This window comes from Rhipicephalus sanguineus, chromosome 1 (genome assembly GCF_013339695.2).
Source record: "Rhipicephalus sanguineus isolate Rsan-2018 chromosome 1, BIME_Rsan_1.4, whole genome shotgun sequence".
NCBI classification, from domain to species: domain Eukaryota; kingdom Metazoa; phylum Arthropoda; class Arachnida; order Ixodida; family Ixodidae; genus Rhipicephalus; species Rhipicephalus sanguineus.
In genome coordinates this window covers 157103223-157121174 of record NC_051176.1, presented here as the reverse complement: position 1 = coordinate 157121174, position 17952 = coordinate 157103223, and the positions used below count along the sequence as shown (strand labels likewise).

Genomic DNA, 17952 nt, shown 5'->3' with positions numbered 1-17952 from the left:
GCTGTCTCATAAGAATATGCTTAGGAATCCTCTCCAACTTTTTTTTCTGCAATTTCGCTTCGAAGTATTCGAAAAACATTCTAGAAATATTCGAGAAATATTCTAAAAATATTCGATTCGATTCGCACTCACACCTCAGTATTCGAATTCGCTTTGCACCCAAAATTCTGCTATTCGCACAGCTCTACTTTTCAGCATAAGCCTTCGACGGAGCCTTACACGTTTATATACACGTAAATCATTGCTTTCGTCGCTCTGCAACACCGACAAGCATATCGCACGCGTGTGCAACATCCGTGTGTTTAAAAATGCATATATTGAAATTTTGTTCTGCAAGTGTAGCTTATATTGCAGGTGAGCAACTAAATTGCACGGGGAAATAACAACTGAGGTTGAAGAGCGCTTTTGCGCGCGCCGGTCTTATTTGAACCAAATCACAATGCCGATCTTGTTGAAACAAATTTGCGTCAGCAATATTTTTCTTTCTTTGTTCGGGTAACCAATACATTCGATTAAAATCAATTTTACCTTGTTCCTGGCGTTGTCACGGCTCCCTCATTTCCTGAACAGCACACAAAGTACATCATCACTGAACGAAGACAAAAAACCAGCAGCTAGCACCTCAGAGGCTGCGATATGCGACTGGTTTCGTTTTCGCAACCAGCAAAAGATGGCGGATCGAGCTTACAGGCCTGTCGAAAGATGGCGCTGTACATTTTGAATACTATCCCCTATTCTGGTATCTTGTACCATGTCAAAGTAACAGCGATTCTTTGTTTCTGAGATGCTTGTGTCCCTTGACTGATAGTAGAAATGCTCAGCAAATTTGAAATTTTGAAAATAATTTTCAATAAGCAAAAAAGCACAAAACTGAAACCAAAACCAAGACAAGCAATAGTACATCCCTTGAGAGGCTTAGTAACATGTGCAAGGCATGCAGGCCTGGCTAGTGCAGAGAATGAAAATGACGATGGTGAAGAGCTTGCAGATGCTGCCAACTTGTGGCTGCTCCAAATGGTAGAGAGCTTTTAAAGAATGACAGTTCGATGCCACTAATCGTCATTTGCACTCAACCTGCTACCACCTCAGCCAGTTGCAGAGAACATTCTTAAACCCGCGAAGCACATCCCACCGCAAAGCGATGACTGAAGGAAGCCCTAAGCGCTGATTAGATTTCACCTGGAGGGGCGCTGGTGACATCCCAGCGCAAAAACAAATGCATTTGTTTACACTGGCAAATACAGCGACCACTCATCATTCGCTTGACAATGAATGCAAGGCGTGCCTCAGTGACATATATAATGCCAGAAGATAGCAAAGTAAGGAGACTTTGTGTACATGAGCACTATCACAACTCTGAGTTACAATGGTGCGAGTGACCGGTATTCGAAAACAGCGAACTGGTGACCACTTATACTATGCACTGTTATAGCTGCCGATTTATCATTCTTCGTACTTCAGTGTATACACAGCCTGTGTTTAATAATCTAGACATTACAACTTTGTGCATACGATTACACATTTCTAAATCGTGTAGTTTTCTTGCAGAATAGCTGGTGCCAGTACTTGCACAGATGGTAGCTAAGCAAGGCGGTTGTTTACACTGCCCTATCAAAGGGACCACAGCTTGTTGCCCACTTGACATAAGAGACAAGCAGTGCTTCTCAGGAGTTGAATAACTAGACAGCAGAACAATACACAGAAATATCTCTATGTACATAGTCACTTTTAATCTATGGTAGAGCCGGAGAGTGAGACTTGAAGCCTTCAAGAACGAGGTCATAGTGACTTGACAGTGCATCTTGTGACTGCTTTTCAAATTTTGTGCTTGCATTATACGAAATTAAGAAATATTGACTTAAAATCCACATGCTCGAAATTGAACAACCAAAACCACCTTATTTGGCTTGGGCTTCAGGTAATGTTTGATGGTAACAGATGCACGAACTCGATGGCTTTGCTGGGCCTTACTATGGCTCAATGCGATCACCATCAGTGCAAACCGCATGTGCAGCTGGCAAGTGCTGAAGTATACGCACCAGCAACGTAGCATCACTTGCTGCCGTCCCAGCACGCCCCCCCCCCCCCCCCCCCCCCGTTTTGTGAGTACGGAGGTAAGCATCAAACACAATGTGGCCAATTGTGGGAAGCCAAGCAGGCTCCCTTTCAGCTGAGTTGCACTGAGGTATCACAGTAGTACATTTCACCTTAGTGGTGCCGCAATGTGACAATGGCGCCACAATGACCCAGAACAGCAACCACAGTAAACGCAATGAACTTCTCACCTGGCAAGAGACACTCTCATCCTCCAACCACCAGAAAACTGTTTGGTAGCCCTATCTTGCATCTCACGAGTGAAACCCAAACCAGCCAAAATTCGCCGAGCTCGGGCTTCTGCCGAGTCAGCACCAATCAGCTGCAATTCCTCATACACCTGCAAAGCATAATAAAAAGCCTTAATGTCTTCACGTAACCAGCTGGGTCCATGTCACTAAAAACAGGCAAATCAAAACTAATAATTCATTGACATCCAGGAAATCAAGTTTCTAAGACAGCCAAGCACAATTTTTTAACATGCAAAAGGCCACTAAACGCTGGAAATTATATTCTTGCCCAGGCGTATCATAAAAACAGAGAATAGGGGTGGGTTTTCGCAGCAAACTCACTTCTGTAAATGCATAAGTGCCAGCATGTCTCAAGGCAGTGGGAGGAGTGAAGGGCCCTCAAGGCCCCACCCAGCCCTGAATCAACCAGTACCCGCTACCCAGCTGGCATTTTATATACTATATGAACTTACATATATACTTTATTTCTATGAAACACGCATGGCAAGGAATAAACATTGTCCCAGTAGACTTCATTTGAATATGTATACTACCACTGAAGAGCAGGAGTATCATGCATGTTCCAAACACTCGTACATATGCAGTAAACTCCCCTTGAAGGGGTCCTGAACCACCCCACGGGCTTGGTGAAAAAACACATTCTACAAACAGCAAACACTGCTATGAGCAGCTCAGCCAAATTTTGTGGTCGTGCGTGGCACAGAGAGTTTACAAGCGGAGCATAAGTTGCCATTCTCTTAGGCACCCTCCTTTCATAGCGGCCTGTGCTCACCGTCTTCAGAGCTACCGGCACCTGCTGTTTGATGTCGAACAACAGATAGAATGCTATGACAAAATCGAGAGTGGCATTTGGATTAGATGCACTGCTTGCCATGGGGTGCCACCACATGTTGGCACTGTGCTCTATAGTTGGTGCTAAAATTACACAGTAGCAACACTAGCGCAACTGGAATCACACCATGAGTGGATGAATGCGTTTCAAGACGCGCACTCAAGTTCATGATGCGTTCTGACATAGTTTCTTGCCCCTTTCTCAGCCCCACCTGTGTAGCTTCGAGCACGCTCGTAGGGATGAAAAAAAGAGAGAAAGCGTTCAAAACATGCGACAAATCCCTGTAACTCTTCTCATTCTTGATGGAATAGAAAAATCTTTGCGGCAATTAATTTGTGAGGCAATAAACTCCCGATACTGTGGTCATTCGATGATTACTTGTTGGTTGAGGATCCCTTCAAGACAAACTCTGATAAGATGAATTCTCATATATATTAAACAACGTTAAAGTATGGTTGGTTTTTGAGACTCAATACTATAAAAATTAGTTTCACCGCAAGAGCGAAACAATGAATGAGACAGCAACTATTTGGAGCGAGTAAAGTGACCTTCATGGCTTCAACACAAACTTTACGATGAGAACACGGCACACTCAAAGGTATGAGCCACCATCTGATCCCCTGTAAAAATACAGTGCACAGCTCGACAGCGGGCGACCACACCCGGCTGGTCAAAGTACGGATTTCCTGCCAAAGCACTGCAGCGCCCCCCCCCCCCCCTCCCCACCTCGAGGATCCCTCCATGCACCTTTCGTGCAATAGAGACAGGCAGCTCACTTCCATGTTTGCTTCGGCCACATTCATCGGCAGCGCTCGTGCACTTTCACTCCCACATACTAGAACATACGAGTCCGGTGATGCTAAAGATTTGGGCTTTATACAGAACATGACGGCGATGGCAAAAATGTGCCTGGAGTGTCCATATAATTTGCAATTGAAAAAAATCTGCTGAGTAAAAACTGCATTGCATTTTGATGACCTTCTGTAGTGACTGCCAACACTGGGTCTTTTTTATTTTCAGAGTTCTGGCAGCCAGATGCAGCCAGCTAGTTCCAGTCCTGATAGGAAATGACATCATGGCGAATTCCAGAGAGCTTCCAGACCAATATTGTCCTGACATTAGAAATGAAGATGTCCTAATTTATCATGGCATGCCAATTTGTGCAAAGGCAGCCAGAAACCATCGCCAATTAAATAAAACTAGAGCTGTGCGAATAGCAAAATTTTGGGTGCGAAGCGAATTCGAATATTGAAGTGTGAGTGCGAATCGAATCGAATATTTTTCGAATATTTCTCGAATATTTCTAAAATATTTTTCGAATACTTCGAAGCGAAATTGCAGAAAAAGAAGTTAGAGAGGATTCCTAAGCATATTCTTATGAGATAGCAGCATGAAAGTGTTTCTTTTCGCTAGGTTGATGAAGCACTGGCGGGGTGTTGTTTCATAGTTGTCTTATCAAGAATGAGGCAATGTAGAGGCCGAATTGTATTTATGTACATGATTTGGTGCAACCAAAGTGTTGCCGACAACTCTTTACATGTGATAGGCAAAGATGCCATTTCCTCAGCCTCTCCTCCTCTTTCAACTTTTGTGGAGGCCCAACTGATATGGCGGACAAGGATGTGCTCCCTTCAAGTCCGGAGTTCCAAATCTGCCTCGTAGCATTGATATATAAGAACAAAACAGCATTAATTGAGCCCCCAACTCTGCCACATCTTTCATCTCCACATTGGAACCAGCGTTTTCTTGAGTTAATACATTTACGACCGTAGCGGAGCTTGAAAGGCAGCTTTGCCGCAATACGGCGGTGTGATGAGGTGAAGCATACTGAAAATCTAGGGACCACTTCTAATCGGACGTTGACTGTCTCTTGGCAAAGTTCGACTGTAACGGAGCTTGAAAGGCAGCTTTGCCGCAACACCGAGGTGTTATGAGGTGAAGCATATTGAAAAACTTGGGACCACTTCCAATCGGATGTTGACTGATACGGACATACGAGCGCTATGGGACGGGGACATAGACAAGAGGCACACAGGACAGGCGCTCACTTTCAACTGAGGTTTATTGAGCAGACATGTACAATATATACAAGCAACCAGCAAGGAACAATGTGACGGTTTTAGGCAATTTCAGCCTTCCCAACAACGTTCGCAAGATTTTGGACAAAGGTCCAAAATACAGCTTCGACCCTGGTGCCCAACGGCACCAGCTCCTCGCCATGGCTCGGCGAGCAGCAACTTGCACTAGCTTTCAAGAAAGGGAAAGGGCTACCAGTGACGCCGTGAACTGCGTAATGTCAAAGGCTGCCACTGGTTCCACGAAGAAACCTCCTTTAAGGTACGTAGCCAATGCTCTGGACGAGCTAGGACTTGCAGTACTCCAGGCTGACAAAGAAGGAGGTTTCATTCTGATGCCTCAGGGCATGTTCGAAGAGAAGGCCTTAGCGGCGGTAACGAAGAACTTCAAGTTATGTGACTTTAACGCTAAGTCTCAAAAAAGGAAGGCACTACGGTTGCTGAAGAATCTCAACCTGGAATCGCTTTTGAAAAAGGTTGAGAAGACTGAAACAAGTACCTTGGAAGCCTTCTTCACAGGCAAAACGCACAAGCCGGAATGTCCGCTTAGGACGATCGTCACAGAAAAGGGATCCTGGCAAGGCCTTGTGAGCCGGTATTTACAGGAGCACCTGAGTTCTTTGGTGATAGAAGACCCCTTCCTCGTGCGAAGTTCACTTGACATCATCAAAGGTCTCAGTGATGTGTCCGGCTCCACTGGGATGTCCGTGGACGTCGAGGAACTGTTTTATTCCATACCTCACGCGGGACTGTTCTGTGCGTTACGTGATGTGATTGACGGGACCGGTGAGATTGGATTCCAGAACGCAACGGGGGTGAGCAGTGACAGCTTCATTTCAATTCTCGAGTTTTACCTGGAGTCGACAGCTATTAGTTTTAAAGGTCAACATTTTGTGCAAAAATCAGGAATATGTATTGGGTCTTCAGTCGCACCTGTTTTATGCGACATTTTTCTATCCTGTGTAAACAAGCGTATCGCACCTAAACTTGGCGATTTTCAGGTTGTTAAAGCATTCAGATACGTGGATGATTACCTGCTGATATTCAGTGACGTAGAAGGACCGGTTCCTGACAATATTACTGCAGGCATATTGAACCTATTCGAAAGATCCGCAGAGGGTCTTAAGTTCACTTGGGAATCGGCAGAGCTTAACTCCATTCAATTTTTAGATTTAAAACTTATCTTCAAGCCAGATCATTTATGCTGGATGTATAATCCCAGGTCTAAGAAAGGTTTGTTGCCGTTTGACAGTGCCCACTCCAAGCTTATCAAAAGGGGGATCACCACGACTTGTGTAAAAGCGGCTTTGGAAAAATCCTGTCAACATGAAATGAAAAAAGCGCTTGAAATCCAGGTTGAGCGTCTAAAAGCAGCTGACTTCCCACCGTGGTTGGTCAACAGTGTTTGTGAGTCCCTGCTGCAGAAGATGAAGCGCACTCGTACAACTAACAATGGGACTAACGAAATACAGAAAACTGTAGCTGTTCCTTATATCCATCGCATTTCCCATAATTTGAAAAAAGTTATCTCGAAGTACCATGTCAATGTTGTGTTTTCAGCGCCGTGCAAACTATCAAAAATTTGCTCTCTCACTTCTAATGGTGGTCGCAAGCAGTGTTCCAAGCGGCATGCCACTCAGTTCACCGCATGCGCGGCGAACGTTGTGTACCGCGTTCCTTTGAGCTGCGATAAAGTGTACATAGGGCAAACGGGGAGATGTTTCAATGAAAGGGCAAGAGAGCATAGTTTGTCAATCAAGAATAACGCTGGTGGCCACCTTTCGGAGCATTGTAAAAGGTGTGGGTGCAGTCCGGAGTTTGCGCGCGCTGATTTCCTTAAGCGTTCTCATGACAGAACAGAAAGGGAAATCGTGGAAGCATACCATATTCACAAGTCTGGTGATAAGTGTATCAGTGTACCTTCTATCACACTCTGTGACAAGGAAGTCGCCTTCCTAGAAGGTTATTTGTAAGCTTCCATTCTTTGGCGTAGGTGTTTTGTGCTGTTGTCTTTGTTTATAGGGTTGAGTGGGTATTCTTTTTTTTTTCTTTTTTCTTTTTCTTTTTTTCTTCTTTTTCTTCTTTTTCTTCCTTTTCTTTTTCTTTTTTTTTTTTAATACTTCGTTTACCACTGTTTTCTGACGCAGCTCCTTGTTGTTTAAGCATTGTTAATGACCTATTGTTTTCTTATGGTTTTTGACGCTGATCTTATGTGTTCAAGTTTTGTTTTTGGTTTTTATGGTGTTAGGGCAAAATTTGTTTATTTTACTTACGCGGCTCGTGGTTAGGTTTTTTAGGAGTTACGTTGAGCATATGTGCAGAGTCCGTAGCCCACATTTCTTTTTTGTCTTATGGTGGGGTAGTTTGTGTCCACATTGCTAGGCTGGTTCGTTGACGGCCTGTTCGGTTTTGATGGCGCTGGCTTCCTTTTGGGTTTCGATGTTAAGGCTTGTTGATTTTGATGTTAAGGTTTCTTGAGTGCGCATGCGTCTTTCCAGGTATATATTTTTAAATGCAAGTGTGTCGCGGTCTTCAATATCGGACGTTTTCTAACGCCTTTGAGCGGTAAAAACTTGATTTGGCGTGGTGCGTGGCCATGACGAGATTTTCTGGTGAGGTATTGGCACTTTTGTTATCGGGTGGATGATTCACAATTGTTATCCCCCTTGCTGGTTGCTTGTATATATTGTACATGTCTGCTCAATAAACCTCAGTTGAAAGTGAGCGCCTGTCCTGTGTGCCTCTTGTCTATGTCCCCGTCCCATAGCGCTCGTATGTCCGTATCATGTATGAACCAACTTGCCCAAACACAAGTCTTGCTAAGATGTTGACTGTCTCTTGGCAAAGTTCGGCCGTAACGGAGCGTGAAAGTTAGCTTTGCCGCAATACGAGAGTGTAATGAGGTGAAGCATATTGAAAATCTGAAGGGGTCACTTTCAATTGGACGTTGCCTGTACTTATTTTTGGGAAGTTCGAATAGTTCGAATAGTAAAATTCCAGTGCGAATCGAATCGAATAGCAAACACTATTCGAAAAATATTCGAAATTTCGAATATTCGCACACCCCTAAATAAAACCAATCAAGAGTGCTTGAAACCACCATTTTCTATCATGCAGAGCTAAATAAATTCTTGTGCAACTACCATCTCACTGTAAATGTACTGTATTCACAGCTATTAAGTAAAAGATACTTGAATGCACTTGACATATTGTCATTTCTTTTTTGGGTGGGTACTTCCAAATGACCACGTTTTCATAGCCCCTTCAAGTTCTCCTTTGAGGGAGACTCAAAGTTGGCCCGAGACCTTGTAAAAGATCTCTTGAAAACCAAGTGCGCTATTTTTTACCTCTACGTGAGTTGAAAAATTAGATAAAATTCTGCTGACCATAATGAAACCATACGCTTACCTCGGTAAGCCTGTCCTGATTTTTCAGATTGCCCCGAGCTGCATCATCTTCCAACTTTTTCTGCTCTTCTAGAAGTTCCGTGCGTTTTACATCAGCCTTGAGGACAACTTCAACAGCAGGGGTGTCATCCGCAACCACCTCTGCAACGTGATGAGGATGAACAGTAAGGAATCAAGATGCAGGTAGTGTGAAACTATCAGTTAACCCTTTGCGGTCCAAAACCTTTACCCACTTTCCGGCTCTAGCGGTCCGAAACTATTTCGCCAGTTTCTGGCGCCGCGAATAAAAACACAAGCTGTGGAAGAGAAACGCACAGGATATTTATTTTTGCTCCTGCATTCTGCAGGCAACTCTTTTAGTGATATTTGGGCAACGTATGATACCGCTCAAAGCATTCCCCTGTGTGCAGGCCAGGGTTATTACTGCAGGTTTCCACCGCCGCCGTCGTCGTCTTCGTCACTCACTTCTGTCGAATCACTGTCATCACTGTCTGGTGGAGGCACGTAATTCTCTTCCTCACTAAAGTCATCCTCGCTTTCGCTAAAAGCACCGCCGTAAAACGCACGCGGTGAAAACGTGGCCATGCTTCTCAGCGAACCGCGCGCGCGAGTGGGTACGCTCTAGGCCCCGTGCTGATCATAGTGCTGCACCCTAGTGTCAAAAAAGTAAAACCTCAACAAACAAAGCTCACTTATTCCTCAAGAGATGGCCCTTCATGTATACAAAAAATGCGCGCGACTCGCGGTGAGAAAACAGCAAAATTTAAACCACGAACACCCTTGTCGGGCGGGGCCCGACAGCGGACCGCTACGGCCGTGTTGCGTTGTCGGGGCCCGACAACGGACCGCAAAGGGTTAAAAAAAAAAACAAAGCTGCAATGTATGCAACCAAAACTTCAATTTTGTGTTGAAAAATATTTGCTTTCCAGTAAACATCTCACATGAGCAATGGACACTTGGTTGACTGACAAGTAATTTCTATAGAACTTCCAACTCAACAGCAAAACTAAAACAGGGGTTCTCAAACTTCCTGGTGTTGAGGAACCCCAGCAACTTTTCCGCAATGCAGGGGAGCCCCTCCCTTCTCCCTCTTTCACCTATGTGCTTATTGAAGGGGCCCTGAACCCAAAATTACGCACAATGTTTTCATTGCACATTTGTTTACATGGGACTTAATGACTGCAGCACCAGTGAAAGCGGTGAAATCAAAGTGTTTCGTATTTTATTCGCAACTGAAAATGGTTCCTGCACCTATTGCAGTATTATACATCAACAATATCTGGCAGTGGATGCAACATATTAAGCTGTGGGTGTTGAGTGGCCGGAGTAAAGAATATATTGCATATGCTTACAATGTGCTTACTGTGACCAGACCATGTGAATAGAAATATGTTTTATGCTTGTTCTTAGAACTGTGAAAAAGACAAATTTGTGCATTACAATTTCATTTTATGTGCAAATGACACAAAGATTACTGTCCAAAGTCCTAGACAAACTGCAGTCGTCAGTATACCATACTTTGCATTTCTGCATCAGGACAAAACTATTTATTTCTCTATGGCGAAATCCACAACGTCCCTGTACCCCCAAGCCTAGGTGCCTAAACTGCTGAAGCTGTATATAATTTTCAGCTGTAGTTGTAATGGCTCACGTAGTCATTATAACTGACAGCAATGGCACTGTCAAAAAGTGGGGCAGTGGCTTGCAGTATGAAGGCCACAATGTGTAGAAAGGTTCCGGCACCAATATATAAACCACGTTTTGATTGGAAGCAGCAAGTAAAACATGAAAGAGTACGCCAATTTTTGTTGTCTGCTTTTATTTTTCATTTGTAAGTTGAACAAGTTTATTTTTGTTCGCATCCATTTCAATTCTTTTTGCAGTCATCTCAGGATGATGCAAGGAACACAAAGTCGTGCAAAACTTGCGTGGTAAAATTTGGGTGCAGGGCCCCTTTAACCCCTTCAGGGTTTTCGCCGTACATGTACGGCAGAAGCTTCCTGGTACCAAAGGGTTTTCGTCGTACATGTACGGCATAGCGTTTATTTTTAAATCGCGCGCCTTTTTCGATCATTTCTTTTGCTAGGCCTGTGCTGCCACACTTTGGGAATACGTGAAATTTTTTGCATGCGCCGATGTCTCTCCGTTGTATTTTTTTTTTCGCTTCCCAAAACGGCGCGCCGACTATCGCTTGCCCGTTAGAGCGCGTTCACGGTGCAGCTGGTTTAAATTGCGCGCCTTTTTCGATCATTTCTCTTGCTTGGCATGTGCTGCCATGCTTCGGGAATACGCGGAATTTTTTTCATGCGCCGATGTCTCTCCGTTGTTGCTTTTTTTATGCTTCGCAATATGGCGCGCCTCGCGACGGCTATCGCTTGCGCAACCGAGCGCGCCCGCGGCGCGGTTGGTTTCAAACGCGCGCCTTCTCCCATTTCTCTTGCTTGGAATGTGCTGCCACGCTTCGGGAATACGTGTAATTTTTTTAATGCGTCAATGTCTCTCCGTCTTTTTTTTTTTTTTTTCCAAAGGTGCGCGGCGGCTTGCAGTCTCGCATCAGAACGCGCGCACGCGGTCCGGCTGGTTTCGGTTTCGTCCTTCGGGTGGTTTTCGCTTCTTGCGCCCGCAAAGCTGATGGCTGTTTGGTTTCTAATCTCTCAAAGGGTGACCGCTTGTTACTCTCTCGTTTATTGCTCCCCGGCGCGCGATTAGATCTGTTTCCGTGCGGCGCTAAATTACACAAACGACGCCGCCGTGGTTGCGTTTCCAGTTTTGGGGTCTCGGAAAAACTAACTACGTCTTGTTGGCGATAAGACAAAGGATTACTGTAGCTTTTTCACCAGTTTTGCTTTCCGGATGGGCGCACAACCATATAGTTTCCGTGCGCTCACTGACGCAGTTCGCTTACGCTATGGAAGCGCGCGCCGGTTGCTCTGCTGCCGGTGAGTCGAGCAGCGATTCTTGCGACGCGGACTATTCCCCAAGTGCCGAATCAGGATCTGATTCATTGGATTTCAGTTTGTCAGACGAGGATTTTTTGACGAGTTCAGACTCCGATGACCATCAAGGAGCGACATCCGAAACGCGTGCGCGGCGAGGCATGCTTCAAAGACTCACGCGCTGAAAAGTTTTTAGTGTTTGAGCACGAACGTTTTTAACCGGAAAAGTACTCTGGTGCGCTTATTTTTGTATGTCTGTGAGCTATGTTTAATACAATGCATAATTTTTACTGACAAAAGAACTGTTAAGTTTTTTTTGGATTTTGCTTTATTTTACTACGAATAAACCATGTGTATGTAACAACAAAACAGATTTTTTGTCACTTTACGGTCACGAAAAAAAGTTTTAGACAATTTTTTTCTTAAGTAGAATCGTCTGAAGAATTTATTTCAGCAATAAAAAAAATTACACATTTTTGGACTGGATTTTGCGAAAAAATTCGACCCTCAAAGGGTTTAAAGCATGCAGGATATTGAGGAAAATAAACGGGAAAAGGAGGGGGGGAGGGGGGGGGGCATAACTTCAGGAGTGTCCAAAAAATAATTTTCAAGATGAAATTGAATGCAAATCAGACAGCGCCAGAATCGAAGTAATTGTAACACAATTATTTGAACAATGAGCAGACATTTTCATCACTATATTATAAAAGAATCTTCACATCCTAGTGAATGCACAACATTAGCAAGTTTATCATTTCACTGAATGTCACGAAGCATTGCTATTGAAAGAACACATGAAACTTTAGTGGCAAATAAGCAGTTTATTTGCAAACACAGATCTTATTCGAGAGTGCTCCCGATGGCACTTTGGCCAGGGAGGTTTCATCCCTTGAACGACATAGTTTGCTCTGCTCAAGGAGCATGCGGTGGGGGGGCTAGTTGGTAAGACCAGCACCTCCTCTATTTTTCAGTGCCTGGGCGAACGCTCTCCTCGGGCCGTCGAGCGGGCGCTCCGCGTCCGCTCGCCGCTGCCGCGTGGTGGCGCGCTATGCAAGTAGACTACGAGAAGCTGGCGGTCAATGGCTGCGCGTATCACGAAGCTCACGAATTCGTGTATGCATCCGAGTTTAATTGCATTTGTGCTTCTTGCAGGCTTTCACAGGTACAGGGGGATGGAAAGAAACGCGAACATAGAGGCGCGCTGTTTTCATCACGCTCTAACCGTGGTGGCAATAAAAAGATGCTAGATGGTCTTTTATTGTGTCATGGATGACGTCGTGTTATCATGAATCATCGAGGCTATAACCACTTGAAAATAGATGTGAAACAGCAAAGAATGCAGATGCCGCATGTTCGCGTGTCTTTCCATCCCCGCTGTAAGTATTCCGCAGGCAGACTGTCAGGCCGTGCTGCCGGTTCGATACTTGCACTCGAGTTTGATAGTATTCGCGTTTTATTTTCTATTTCAGTCTATTGGAACCGCTCCAATGCCTTAGTATGTCATACTGTTGTGTTCCACTCTGCAAATGTAACTGAAAGAAATCACGATTGTCTCTTTTTAATTTCCCTTTATTGATAAAGAAAGAAAATCTCACAGGGTCCTTTATATGCATTCATCTAAGATGACTGAAAGAAGAAAGCCATCTTCTTCTTTTTCTTCTAGTCAATGTATTGAACATTTCCTGCCTCCCTCCGAGATATTTCTGTGCCTAACGTGGTTTTCTTACAGCCTCAAGGATCGGAGGCAGTGCAAGCTTTCTGCACATCAGCGGAGGCATGTACTGCCTCCGTGATCGGCCTATTTTGACCAAGCGAAGATGTAATACGACGTCACGTTATGTCACAAAATTTTATGATCTGTGACATCATATGATGACGTTATCACGTAGTTATTTTTTGCATCACTCGTGCTGACGCCGCCGACGGTCAATTTTCGCGTTTGATGAGGCATCTAAGGCTTTCGCCTTAATACACCGTTCGGCTGTCGTTCCATGAAATTCCAGCTGCCGCTGGTGTTCGGTAGAGGTGGCTTGCAGTAATTAGGCGGGATAATTGGTCTCTTAATACATCTTCAAACTACACTAGAATATGCAGTCGTCGTTTACGACGCGAAGATTTCATAAGAAGCGGCGGCTTACGAAGGTTGCAGTAGCGTCACTCTTTGCAGACTACCCTTCACGTTTGCAGCCCAAGGTAACAACTGAATCAAGCATGGCAAGTATCCCTAAACGTGACCGTGCTGCATCCGAACAGTCAACGAATGCATGTAGTACCAGTAGCAACGCTGCCTCGCGATCGCCGCCATGTGCATGCAGCGCTGACATTAGGTCCCGAAGCTGAAGAATGGGAGCCCATGGACACTACATGTGCTATCGGCAAAACAACCGACAATCATTATGTACATTGTCACTGGAAGCAGCTTAGTGACATTTCATGCTATTTAGCGCATGAACTCACGGCTTGCGTATAGTCGTGCTACACCAGTAGACGGTAGCACGCATGGGGGACTTTAAGCGCCCAAGCTTTCAGTATTAGCTTTTGGCAAATGCTGCTTTCGAAAATCGACTTTCAGACAGTCAATAACCGACTCTCAGTCAAGCGAAGATAACGGTGACAAAAAAATTTTCTGCGCATCACTGGCATGCGCTCTCTGGAATCGGGCTAGCAGACGACGCGCGAGCGTCTCGATCAAATAGCCGCGAAAGACACATGCCTTCGAAATGGGCTGGTTGCCCAGAATGACAAGTGCTTCATGATTCCGGTTTACAAGTTTTCAATATACTATAAACAACGCGAATACAGCCGAAAACTGAACCATATAGCATCTTCGAATGCAGCCACGGCATTCGTTTCCGCGAGCGACGACGCGACAGCTGGTCTACTACGGTGGCGGTGCCCCGGCGGCTAAAAGCCGCACTAACGCCGACGATCGGTTCCCATTGCGCTCCGCTCCTTTGCCCAGGCACAGAAAAATAGAGGAGGTGCTGGTAAGACATGGTAAAAAACATAAAACTACGCCTAGGAATAGGACACAGGAAAGAAGTGGACAGGACCAGTGCAGACTAACAAGTGATTTATTGGAGTAACACCTCTTTCTCACAACAGCAAAGCGCATGCTCAACAGTCAAACATTGCTGTACATACTAGGATAACAATTTAGCAACCAAGAAAGTGAAGTTCTTTCTTGTACAAGAGTAAAGATGCCTCACTAACACACTTATCAGGCCCATATCTTATTATATGCAAGGCTTCGATAATTTCACGTGCCTTTTTGTCTTTTGTGCGGTCAATAATCTTGCTGTTGTGAGAAAGAGGTGTTGCTCCAATAAATCAGTTGTTAGTCTGCGCTGGTCCTGTCCGCTTCTTTCCTGTGTCCTGTTCCTAGGCATAGTTTTATGTTTTTTAGAGTGCTCTGCTACGCAACTTCACTTGTTGCTTGTTTTATGTCTGAAATGGCTGCCAAAATTTATCTTTGCAGCACATTTTCTCCATTTTTATGCTTGATCACGCACAGTTGCCAATTTGAAACATTCGAAAACAATTTGAAAAATATTTATATATATTTGTAACTAGTGACAATTCAATTAGAAGATCAAATCAAAGACAGAAATATTCGAGTAGTTATGTATATGAAAGTTTCGAATATTTGCACACCCCTGACAGCCATTGCGCTGGAGTCGCCATCTTACTTATTGGTTTGAAACCCCCAAAGTCTGTCATGTGCCCAGCAAGCCCACTTACACAAAACTAGAAGACTGGCAATATAAATATTTTAAAACTTTCCTCAAAACATTGCTTACCTTGCTCACAAAGTAGGACGTCAATATTCGGTGGAATGTTCAAGGAACGGTTAGCAATGTGCTTCAACAATGTTGTTTTGCCATGGCTGAAATAAGGGGATGACATGAAAGAAGACCAGGTCCTCACGAGAACCAGCACAAGTAAACACACTCACCCATTGGGCCCAACAAGACCATAGCGCCTACCAGCTGTAATTGTGAGACTAGCATTTACAAAAAGATCCTTGCCTCTTGCAGAGATGGAGAAATTGTCCACCTGGAAAATATAAACAAACATCAGCTGCAGCAAGTGTCAATGTAAGCATATTAGTCCAAACAGTAGTTCCTAAGCAGTCTCCAAGCATGTAATGGACCTTTATAACCTGTGTAAAAAAAAACTATGTCAATGGAGATTTTAAAGTGCTTTTAGACAAAATACCACTACTTCAACCTATCTATATCAGGGAGAAGAACAACCAACAGGAGTTATATACTCAAAATATCAATCCATCTGTGATATGCCTTTGATAATACGCTGACCAAGAGAGCAATGATCAATGAATTTACCTCTGTGAGTAATTATTTGGCAATAAGTTCACACAGAAGACAAAACATAAATGGAATGTCATTTGTTTCTCCATCTGCCCAGCATAACATGTCCAGTAAGTATCATAGTGAATGATAACACAGTGCTTCATTTTCTGCGCAGTTGTTTAGAACAGGCTTTTTACAAATTGTCTGTGGAACACAATGGCCCATGAAGCTCTGTGTGTTGCACAGAGCTCTTCAGAGTGCGTATTTTCTCCCACGACTAATTTGCCTGAAAACCTGTTTTCACAACAACTAAAAATTGCAGTGTTGTCTATATGAAGTTATCTGCTAAGTATGCAGGCCAATGCTCGGTGTAAGTTTAAGACCTCCGGCTTAAGGGGAGACCCTGCTTCTGAAACATGTTTCTCGTTTTTGAGCATATCATTATGAAACTTTCACAGTTTATGTATTTTTCTGTGCTGATTTCAAACATGCAATTATTGTTTTAATACAATATGTAGTTTTGAAACTATTAAATAGTTTTTGTATTGTTAGGAGCAGGCTTTGTTTCTAAACTGTAAGAGTTAACAAGCAAATCAGCATACCACAATAACCTGGAATGAATACTGTATGCAATAAAACAAGAATGGATGTTCTAGGCCCATTTGAACAAAAGTTATGGTATGTTGAACATTCCCAGCTTGATCCCAGTTTGACCGAGCTCGACATCGCTCACTTGCCAAGTGTCCAACGTACTATAACTTTTGTTCAAATGCGCCTAGAACATCCATTCTTGTTTTATTTCATACAGTATTCATTCCAGCTTATTCTGATATGCTGATTTGCTTTATAACTCTCACAATTCATAAATAAATCTTGCTCCCAACAACATACACGAAATATATTATATTTTGAAAACAGCATAGTGTACTAGAAAAATAATTGCATATTTGAAATCAGGACATAAAAATACAAAAGCTGCGAAAGATTCATAAAGATTTACTCAAAAACAAAGAAATATGTCTCCGAAGCAGGGTCCCCCCTTAAGACTATGGTAACAAGTTATATGTAGCCAAAAGGGGGCTGCATTCTCTAAAACCATATACCATACCAATACTATTTGACGACTTACAGGAGCAACAGGCATTTCTAATGCAACAGCATTCTGGTTCTCCACTATGTCAATGTACGTGAGATATGCAAGGCTCTGACAGGAAGTGTGCGGGCATACAGTCTGATTTCACATTGTCTGCATCCACTTGTCAGCATGCTTGAAGATGATATTCACACGAGTGACTGCTTAAGAATATGGCCACCATTTTGACTCTATTACAACAGAACAATGCAAAATTATCATGAAGACAAAGAGCAACACTATGACAGCACCCAGAAAACTTCCCCTGCAATGCTAATTCCTTGTAACAAAGAACAACCAACAAGTCTAACAGGAGATGCTGCTGAAATGTGACTCTGAGCTGCTCTTAAAGTGTGAGAAAGGGCTAGTCGGTGATCCATGACAATTTGACAGTGCAGAAGCAGACTAAGGACAGACAGTCATTCTACGGGCCTTTATGAAGGAGTGTGGTGGTACTCCACAACATGAAAAAGAAAACAGTTATCACCAAGCATGTGCACATTCGGATTAGTACCACAGTGACAATGAAAGAGCTTGAAAAACAATGTGTGTATGTGAGTGTTTGTGTGAGTGAAATTTTGCCGCAAACTTGGAAAAGGCGATGAGATAAACATAACAGGCGATGAGATATGGGTTTACAGCTATTACATTGAAACAAAGGTGCCACTGTCGCAGTGGGTGGGCAAAGGTCCCCTCATCCAAAGAAAACAGCACATGAATCGGACAAAGATCAAAGTGATGCTGGTTGTGTTTTTTTACTGCGAAGGTATTGTTCATCATGAAGTTTTACTACATGGTCAGATGGTAAACAGGCAAGTTTGCCAGAGAATTCTAGTTCATTTAAGGGATGCTGTGTGCAGTAAGAGACCTAACTTGCCGGAAAACCAGACTTGGCATGTTGCATCATGGCAT

At 43.7% G+C, this 17952-nt stretch overlaps 1 protein-coding gene and 1 long non-coding RNA gene across 2 annotated transcripts in view; both read right to left on the bottom strand.

Moving 5' to 3' along the window:
• LOC119400871 (ATP-binding cassette sub-family F member 1) overlaps window positions 1-15651 on the bottom strand; it is a gene marked incomplete at its 5' end in the record, with an annotated part of 57141 nt that extends 41490 nt beyond the window's left edge. The window contains 4 exon segments of the mRNA XM_037667775.2: window positions 2286-2434; window positions 8661-8800; window positions 15396-15481; window positions 15551-15651. Coding sequence (XP_037523703.1) covers window positions 2286-2434; window positions 8661-8800; window positions 15396-15481; window positions 15551-15651 — 476 coding nt within the window.
• The window catches only part of LOC125759076 (uncharacterized), a 365173-nt gene that overhangs the window by 131120 nt on the left and 216101 nt on the right, over window positions 1-17952 (bottom strand). The window lies entirely within an intron of this gene.